The sequence below is a fragment of the Antennarius striatus genome, chromosome 7 (genome assembly GCF_040054535.1).
Source record: "Antennarius striatus isolate MH-2024 chromosome 7, ASM4005453v1, whole genome shotgun sequence".
Lineage (NCBI taxonomy): Eukaryota > Metazoa > Chordata > Actinopteri > Lophiiformes > Antennariidae > Antennarius > Antennarius striatus.
Genome location: NC_090782.1, coordinates 9373042 through 9383549, shown reverse-complemented (window position 1 = coordinate 9383549; position 10508 = coordinate 9373042). Strand labels below are relative to the sequence as shown.

At 40.1% G+C, this 10508-nt stretch overlaps 1 protein-coding gene across 5 annotated transcripts in view; it reads left to right on the top strand.

The window, feature by feature from the left end:
• Window positions 1–1938: 1938 nt before the first annotated feature.
• Window positions 1939–10508, top strand: part of slc44a5b (solute carrier family 44 member 5b) — a 35127-nt gene continuing 26557 nt past the window's right edge. For all 5 annotated transcript variants that reach the window (XR_011036726.1, XM_068319276.1, XM_068319274.1 and 2 more), the window contains exon 1: window positions 1939–2168. Coding sequence is in view for 4 of the 5 variants with exons in the window: in XM_068319276.1 (XP_068175377.1) it covers window positions 2132–2168 (37 nt within the window). In the remaining variant the exon portion in view is untranslated. The remainder of the gene's footprint in view (window positions 2169–10508) is intronic.

Here is a 10508-nt window from a genome sequence, read left to right as displayed (position 1 = left end):
ACAGTGTGTTCCCAAATGGGTTATGAAAATCCAGTGTCCATCTGACTGTGTTATCAATGTTCTCTTTCTATCCATCAGCTTCTTCAAAAGTCATTAAAATGAAAGTCTAAATGAGGCATTAATATCAAAGAAACAGCCAGCACTGACAAACAAAGCCTTGAATTTCAATTGAAGAAGATAATCCTTGTTTAAATTGTTGCTATTGTTGTTATATATTTTACTGTGTTGTATTTGGCAGCAAAGTGAGCTAATTCTACCCGTGCGGTAGGATCCCACCATATCAACATTTGATATGTCCCAGGCAAATTCAATTCCATCTTAATGACCGCCCTGTGGCAACCCACGCTCTCATTACTTTGAACGGTAGAGCAATAAGAGAGACATCACTTTTGAGATGTCATTATGTAATAAGACTTCCAATCCCACTTCTAATCCAATCTAACATTAACTGCATGAAATACTGATGCTGGTCTTGTCATTAAAAAGGGATCAAGCAATACGCAGTTATTCTTGAGGTAACATTCAGTTTAAATCCCTTTGGCAGCAGCTGTCACAAAATAAACATGTTTCTTTCTAGATCAGTAATGAAATCTTACCCTGCAGCTCTTGGGTTCCCCAGTAACTATATGATTTCCAAAACTTTTAATCAGAGTGTGGCTGTGTGTGTATGCAGATATGGAAATGACCCTAAAGTATTTTGTTTCCCTATAACTTAATACTTTTACTCCATTTCAAGAAGATGTGTTGTGCATTTTAATTTTCTATTTTTATGCACATTTACTTCAGACATAAACTTTACTAAATCAGACATATTGTTATATTGTACAAACAACTGGATCTGTAAACGTGGGAGTGATCCATCTGTCAAGATGAGGTGGGCATGTTGTGACAATGATTGATTGACATCTGCCTGACACCCTTTGCAGTTGTGTCACACCAGTTTGAGTGAGATTGTTATTAGTGAATTTTTTTAAACACCAGGTTGCTGGTATAAACACATTACAAATTTCGGAAATGGTTCAGTGTTATAACTATGGTATTTATGAGATGAAAACTTCATGGCATTATCATTCTGTGTGAAAAGATCCATTTAGTGGAATGTGCATAAAGGGTTATAGCATTAGTATTGGAATTTTGGATTCATTTTGGCTAAAACCTCCACTTTTGATTCGATGGCATAACATTTGGCGTTTTTTTTAAAGGTTTTATTTTTGTTGTATTATCAACCAGATATAATAGTTTGAAGGCCAATTATTTTCAGGCACTGTGCAAATATGTCTTTGGGTGCACGTAATGCACAATTATACGTTATTTGACTATGTCTGTGCAGCTTCATTCATTTTTGCAGTCTGTTCCAAGTTGTTTGACTTCATGCTGCTGCTTAAACTGTAACCTGCAAGAAAACTAAAAATTATCCAACTGTGGAACGTTGCGTGAGGTGTTAATATTCATTCTTGATATTGCACATAGTGCCTCACAAATAAATAAATAAATAAATACAGAACAATGAGACTGAAGCACGGCTTCCAGTTATTTCAAACTAATTAACCTGCATAAGAAAAAACATTTGCACGAACACAAGAAACCTGCAATAACACAGAACGTCCACCTGAGGTCAGTGTTTCTCCACCGGACACCTAAGGACTCCAAAAAAAACAACAACAAAAAACCCATCCACATCCTCCAAAACTGGTTAAAATGTGCGGATCAACCTTGAAACGAACATTTCACAGACACAGGCAGAAACATCACACAGATGTTGTCTAGGTTCAGTTTTTAAGTCGGGCAGGTACTCGAGTCATCAGAGGAACGCAGCGATCCGCTTCGGACGCGCTCCGAACAAAGGCGGCCCCTCGGCCCCTCGGCCCCCCCTCAGCCCCTCAGCCCGTCCGCGCGTCCCCTTTAAAACCACCGAGGAATTATTCATGACGTCGCGCTGTAAACACGACTGACGCTCGGCTGCGTGGACCAAAGCATCCTCCAGGAAGCCCAGAGCAGCTCCGGCTCCCCGTGTTTATTTCTCGACTGGGGGAACCACAGAAATCCGCTAGAAGAACCGCGGGTCACCTCTTCTCTCATATGCGGTCTAAAAAACCGAGACGTCGGTGCTGCGTCTGTCCTGTTGAGTGCCATGGCTAGAAAGACGGACATCCCATCGTCTTACTACGGTCAGTCCGTCTTTGTTGGAAACGCCACGAAAACGTTCCTTTCCTCTGCGTTCAGCCGGGATAACGGAGTCGGACTGATGCTGTTCACATGGAGCACAGCTAGCGCCAGCTAGCACTGTGCTAATGGGAACTATTTAAGACGCAGGAGGAACGTTTTCTACGTGTGTGTGTGTGTGTGTGTGTGTGTGTGTGTGTGTGTGTGTGTGTGTGTGTGTGTGTGTGTGTGTGTGTGTGTGTGTGTGTGTGTGTGATTTCCACGTTGTTGTCCTTGTCCACAGTCCTTGCTGTCGCCTATTGTCCAACTTGTCCATTTAAAGAATGTACCGTCGTCTTCCTTGGTGCTGCAGCTGATCATCATGATCGATCAGGCTTCAATCTGATTTATCGATCTGTGGTCACAGATGTTTACATAATGAACATGCCTCTCATTGTGTTCAGGATGATGCCATCAGGTTGCGTTCTTCTCTCTTTGTAAAGCATTGTTTCTATTTTTATTTTTAATTTTTTTATTGATTTTTTTTTTTATTGATTTATTTTTTTGTTGCCTTGTAGTGTTTACTTACATTTTTAAAATAGTGCTCACTCTGGGAGACCTTCCTCGTTTTCTCCATGTTTTCTTAGAGGGTAGTAATGGCATTATGACAGCATTATCTGATAACAAAGGATTTGTTTTTTTCTGTTGATCATAGATTTATTTGACCTGTTGTTTTTTTTTTGTCTAGGAGCTTATTATTGTTTGTCACAGCAACATAATCCTTTGTCATTACCAGACTCTTACAGTGTTTCCTCATGAACAAAGAATCTGTCACACTGCTTCTTGTTCCATAGACACAGACAGGCTACACGGATCCATTCTGGAACCTGTTTGCCGTTAAAAGTCAGGTTAGATGGTCCAGGGCGTCTAATGGTTCCTTTCAATAAAACATTTCTGAACCAGACAGGACTCAGAGAACATAAACCTCCACCAAGGTCGCTCACTTTCCCCATCATTTTGTCGCTCCTCACACAGCAACAGTCCCATGATAGCCTGACCCTCATAATATGACTTGTGGATCATTACAAAGTACAGTACTCCTGGATCACATTACTGTCAAGATCACTTTGATGGCTACTAAAAATAGAATCCTTATTTCACAAACGGTGCTTTTCATCGGGATCTGGCTCAGTAGCTTTTGAAAACGCGTCAAACACCTGACCCAGTCTGCCCAGTTTCAGCTTCTGTTCGATGCACATCTGTCTTATTTGTTGTTATCTATTTTCCCCCTGGAGCCAATTATTAGAGTCCTGTAAATTTAAACATTCTGCATTAATAGATCAGGAATATTACTATGATCCAACTTATTAAATGCGTTTCAGATATTCTGGGAATGTTTTCATTATTTTTGTAACTATTGGAAGCATTTTTAATTAAATAAGAAAAAAATGTGTTGTAATTTCTTTAAAGCTAGCAGCTGTATATGTAGAAAAAAGAAGAAGATCTGGATCGTGAATAAAATCTAATTGATATAATATTTGCTCCTTGGGCCATAACTTACTTCTCACAATAATAAAATAAAAATAAATGAGCCAACCATTCATTGCTTGTGTGGTAACAGTACTCACAGACATACTAACAAACACAGAGAGCCGCTAAAAAAAACCATGGCCTCCATTGGAGAGGCAAGATAAACGTAAAGAATTAAGCTCACAAAAACTGAATGCAATTTCATCTGATTTCCTGCACCAGTTGGAGAAATTTGTTATTTTGTTTTATTGTCTGCAAAATATTTGAAAAATTGGTCTCTGGATTTTGATCCAATTTTGTGTTGCAATCGATCTTCAAAAAAATTTTGAGAGTCATTCAAGCATGGATTTTGTACATTTTTTAAATACTATTCAGCATTGGGAAAGCATATTTTAAATAATTTTCCAATATCCTGACTACTACTGCCACTACTATTTCTAATACTACGACTACTTCTACTTATTGTATTGTTATTATTATTATTATTATTATTATTATTATTATTGTTGTTGTTGTTGTTGTTGTTGTTGTTGTTGTTGTTGTTAATGTTAATGTTGTTGTTGTTGTTGGACTTGGATTTCTGATGTTCCACCACCAACAGGATCAACAGGAAACAGAAAGGGTTCCAAACCTGACACTACCTCCAACATTTAGCTGAGATCAGGCAGGCATTCTCTCATGTGTCAAATGTAAGAAGAAGATCAGTTTCTATGGAAAATAGATCTGCTTTACCATAATGGAAAATGGTAATAAACATTTTAATTTGCTTTGAGGATCACCTGAGTAAAATAATACCTGAGTGTGTGGCCTGGAAGCTGTTTTGTAGTCGTGCAGACATTGGTAGGGTTTTCGGCTTTCTGAGTGCCATAAAGGCTTTATGGCTGTCTGGTATAACTTCAGTATTTTTATTGATCTGTCATGTCATGTTCAACAGTAGCCAGACTTACACCAAAAACACATCTACTAACATGACACTCAGTCCAACTCTCACTATAATGCAGACTTTATTGATTTATTATTAATGTTTTCATCTCACAATTATCAGTGTTAATAGAGTCTTCTGGATGATTATCATTTACCTACGTATGTTATCATTCACGTCTGTCTAGGATGACTGTCAGAAAAGCTGGAGTTTGGGCTTGATGGAGCACTCCTGTAAATTTAGAGTGGCACAGGCATTTTTTAAATCTGCTTTTGGTGGGTTTTGATGGGGACGGCTTGTGTGCCTTCCAGTTCTTTCTGAACATGCTGACCCTGCATGTCCCACAGACCTCATGACTACAGCACCCTGTCAATCACAACCACAACCTGTCAGTAGTGGCCGATTGTCACGGCTCTGCACTGACAAGCAGCTCCCCATCAGACCTTATCACAGTTTAGATCAGTGCATCACAGCGTTCCCTTAGCCTGATATTAGAAACTACGTAATATCATAATGACTCATAGTATCATGAGTCATTATATATTTATGTGTGTGTCATTATGTGTCATTGGGATTCAATGAATGTGTGTCATTGTGGTTGTTGCTAGTTGTCCAACTCAGATGCTCCTGTCCAGAGAATTACACAGAAGACAGTGAGACAGTTTAATGAAGAAACATAATTTTACTCAACAGAGTCCAACGACCCTCCTGATCCAGCATGGGTTGGAGTTTTTGGGCCTCTCTGTGTTTGATCAGCTCCCTGGTGTTTTTGTTCTCACAGCTCACTGGCAAAAGAGCAAATCATGGAATTTTGGGTTGACTTATTTTAATAGGTTTTATTCTTTCAGTATGCATAAATTATATATACCATTTTAAAAACAGTGGAAAAACCATTGAGAAAACATAAGTGAGTTATGTTTTCCCAGCTGTGCTTCTGATCCTATCTCTCAGTTTCAGGTGAACTGTTTTGAGTTCTAATATATTATGTGGGGGTTTTTTTCTGTCTCTGCCAATAGAATCATGAGCAATTAATAATATACATGGAGTCAATATAAAGATCAAACATAAAGATAACACAATGCTGGATGGACTACAGGACCACAACATGCTTTTGAACCCTCAGTTAGTATTACTTTGCATATTTAGATTAGTGTTGATAAGTTTCTTTTACTATGTGTAACCGGATGGTGCCATGGATGTGGGGTGAGACCTCAGGGGGAGGGAGAATGCCACAATTCTAACTTAACGTATTTTACTACCAATTAGACAAAGGACAGACACTGGTAATGGAAAAAAAAACTGAATATCGGAATTATCCATGCTGATAATCAGCCTATCTCCAGTACAATTGTGGCTGGTGTATTATATAACATGACCACGTCTGTGCAGCAATAGTTCGTTGGGCTTATAGTGTATAGCTGAAATGTTCAGTCAGTCAAAAAAAGAAAAATAAGTAACTCTTAATCATTCTGTTATAGGTTTGTGAGTTACAATTTAGATATGAGTACCATTCAACACAGAAAGTGCTGAGTCGGGCATACTGTTAATTAACAAATTCCTCGCATGAGCGACTTCCTTCCCTAAAGGCTGCATTTTTATCCTGAGTCAATGCAGAGTCTCGACAGAAAGCTGAGAGGTTTCGAATCAGACGCTCTCAGATTCCTCCTGTGAAGCTGCAGTCAGTGCTGCTCCAATGACTGATTTTGTGCCCAGACTAAGTGCTGTTATGGGCCTTTTAAGCATCACTGTCCTCTGCTAATACTCACCTTAAATGAAGACAGATGCTGACTCTGTAATGTCCCAACACATTGTGTTAGTCTTTATGGCATTTCTTTTCATTATCCTCACCCAAGTGATGTTCTTTTTCTGCTAACGTTGGATGGCTTTTCATAGACGAGAGGTAGCCATGTCTTCCCAGATGCTGAAAGTATATTATTCACACTAATGGTTGGGTGAGTCAGTAAATAATTTCAGAGGTTCACTCTTGCAGTGACAAGTGCTGAATGGTTATTTGGTCAAGTCTGGGAAAGTGGGACATTTAGCTGCAAAGAGGCTGTGTAGGTGACAGCAAGATTATTTCCAATTTCAAGTACAAATGCAGTTGTTTGCTGTTTGTTTGTGGACAGACGGATAAGTGACATTTGTCTTGATTTATCAAACAATCCAAAAAAAAAAGTGTGAGCTGTAACTACGTTCATGTTAGACGGTTTTAGTTGGGTGCTTCTGCTAGGTCTGCTGTGCTAAATGAAGCAGTTAGCCTTGTCTCAGCAAATTAATCACCATCAAACGATGAAAAGATGGAAAAACCACTCTGAGCATGTTTTAAATTGTAGTGTTACAGATTTGTCTGACTTTTAGTGACTTTGAGTCAATTCACATTCAATTAATCTGCAAGGCAAAGATTAAGATACTCCTCAAAGATCACACAGAATTAGATGTTACAGACTAAAACTAGAACCAAGGCAGTCACAGACTGCAACATCCCGTGACACCCGTGAATTCAAGATTTTACCCTGACCTATTTGCATAGGTCAAAGATCAAAGCTAGTGCTGTCATTGATCAAAGCACTAGCTTTGATCTACGGTCTTACTCACTCTGAACTTCTCCCTCGTCTTTCTATCATATCCGGTTCCTGAGTGTACAAAAGTTTAAATTTGACCTTGATGTAGTTTTCTCAAGGTCAAGATCATCATCTCATTTTCCTCCCCCGAGTAATGTGCTTTTTGTTTCATCTTTCTATCTGCAATGGTTGCAAAGATATTTGGGGGACAGACAGACGGACGAACACACGGACACTGACAATTACAATACATCATTGCTTTTGTGGGATGTAACAAGCCATTACCTCCGTTTTGGGTGTAGAAACTATGTACATGTTCATTTTCGTAAAGCCTTACTCTGGATAGTCGTGAGGTTGGGTTCAGAAAATTTGATCTGCATTGCTCTTGTGGACACATTCACCTTGAGATGCATAAAAACAAAGTCTCATCCTTCCTACCATTAAGAATCTGGACACAGATGCCTCCTCCCTAACATCAAGAGCATTAAACTTTGATGAGTAAAGTCAGATGAGGGTTACTGTTAACATTCAGGGGTAGAAAGTCTCTCTTGTATTTCCTCCTAAAAATGTATTTTCCTGAAACATGAAAATAAGTCAGCTTACAGGGTGAGATTAATTAACAGTAAGATGTTTTTGAGCGACGATTTGCCTATTTTTGTTTTGGTGTTTCACTTTTTTATATAAACCTTGTTGCGTATGACTAAGACAAAACTTTATGAAAAAAGCTGGTGTTAGTAGTGAAACTTCGAGACAAGCATCCTGTGGTGCTTCGGGTGTGTTTGAGCTTCTTCACCCCGGTGTGAATCTAGCATATTTGAATCTCAATCTGTGACCTGTTAAACTGAAGTGCTTGTAATTCCGTTCCAGCAGAGGCTTCACTGATCTGCAGCAGCAGGACTAAGTCTTGTTTCACAGGAACACTGGTCTTCCGCTGACATGCCTGGAGGCTTCCACCAAAGTAACCAAGGTCACAAAACCCCAGCCACAACAGCGCTGCTGCTCCGCTCAGAGCAGCAGGCTGGCTGTCAGCAGCTGACACTCTCTAATACTAACTCCCCCCTTGTGGGTTGAATCCCCAACCCGGATTCCACTATTCTGTGCACTTGAGGGGATGTCAGCCTGAGAAGTGCCTTTGCTTCCCTTTGAAAATATGCACCAGAAACGCTTTTCACTGTTCTAATGGGCATTAATCCAGTGGGCTACCAGGACATATATGCTAAAATATGCCAAGTTCTCAGTCCTCACCCTTCTGCTAATAGTTTGGAGGATCCCGTGAGAGTCTCCTAAAGCAGAGATCTGGATGTTGTCTTGTCTCAGTGAAGACAGGAGCACTTTGAAGGTTGTATTTTTCTCTAGAGAGGGAAAATGAAAGCAAGACACAAAAGATGTGTTTGAATACAGAAGGGTGATAGAAGAAAGGCAAAGAAAAGCAGAGTTATGGTGCTTTGGGGAGATGTTGCAGGTATTTACTCTCCACAGTAGTGTTATGAAGAATGAGATCCATCTGTGGCCATTAACTGCTTTCATTATTACCCACCTCCACATCTCAGGAATGGGTTCTGTCCGTTACGGGTCATTTCCAGAGCATAACTCAAAAACACTCATATTTTTTACAAAACTTTTCACTCTTCAGAGTTTTGAGCTTTGAAGTGATGCCGTTTGTTGTTGAGGGATTATTATTGTAGTTTACGCTGTTTTTATGAAAACATTTTCAACTTTGGCTCATTCTGCAAGTTGGCTCACTGGAGGGTGAGCAAAACCCGCTCATTTTCTCTTAAAACTCACTTTACACATCTCACATATACTGCAAAGGTGCCTGGGGATGTGTATGCATTCGCGAGTGTGTGTGCGTGTGTGTGCGTGTGTGTGTGTGTGTGTGTGTGTGTGTGTGCGTGTGCATGTGTGTGTGTGTTAGGGTTAGTAGCATATGATGTCAAGTGAGGCCTTGCCAGTTGCCAGTTAAACACACCCACGTCCTTCTCAGTTCCTCTCAATCTGTTTTAATGTTATTCATCTGTGAACCCTTGACAGTGAATCTCTGCCAGACTTCCCATGAACATCTCCCAGTCTCTTACTGTATGACAGCTTCACTGCTCCATTTGTCTGTACAGCAGCGATCCACACCAGCCTTGTTGTCAGTGTGCCGTGCACCCCAGGCTAATGTTACAGGAGAAACCTGAGCACTGCTAATTTTTAAAAACCCACCCCAGAGGGAAACACAAAGACCAAAGCCATGTTAGTGATGTTGCTTTCCTCCACGGATTGGCAGAAGCCAACACTTTCATCAAATATGAATGAACACAGCTCAGCATTCCGAATTACATAATGCAGAAACTCTACTGAACAACATCGCAATGCAGAATTTTTATCGTTTCTATTTTCTACTATTAAGATTGAAAGCTTGATCTAAACCCAACTTAACTGAAACAGAAATATAGTCTTACAAAGTACTGTTCTCTTCAGGTCTTTGAAATGTTTATGAGAGTGGAAATAAGTGCATAAGTAAGTCCACTCCTAACGGCCCCTTTGACCCAACCCACACAACGCACCTGCGGTGAGGCGCTGTTTGCCGGACCCCTGTATGAAAGAGGCCAGTGTTGGACTGGGGAGTCTGGGACACTGTGTCTGTGTCTGCATGTTTTCATATGTCTGTGTACTGGATGTGTTTATGGTGACGAACAGAGGAATGCAGGATGGCTGAGCAAACCGGAAAGAGAAAGTCAATGTCTTGGAGTTAGGGTGTGATGACAAACCAACTGTACAGTAAAAATTCCCAACCTTTTTACATTATACAGGATTTTAAGGTAGCACAGAAAGCCAAACAATAATAACATGGCTGTGGACCACCACACTACAATTTTATGCATGTTTCTGTATCAGCCCCATGTTAGAAGTAAACTGTAACTGTCTAATGGTGCAGGTAGTCCTCAACCTATGAACACAGTTGGTTCTGAGAGGCTGTTTGTAAGTCTTTATTTTTAAATTTTCAATTTATAATCGCCGTTTGAGGTCATTTCAATGCCATTACTACTCTAAATACGAAAGTACTATTCCCTAAGACTTACTAGAAACAATAACAGGACATAAAAATTTTAATTTTAATTTTTTACACTGTGAGAATCCCCGAAGGGAAATTAAGAACGCACACTATAGTTTTTTCTTAGTCAATCAATCACACGCATGCATATGAGTGTGTACAGGCCCCTGTAATTCACACAACCACACACAGGGGGGCCTGTAAGCATGCAGGGGAGGTAGTATGGCGGGCGCCTTGCGCAAGGGTGCCTCGGCAGTGCTCCGGAGATGAGGTGACACCTCCCACTGTCAGCTCACCTCTGGGTGTTATTTTTTGG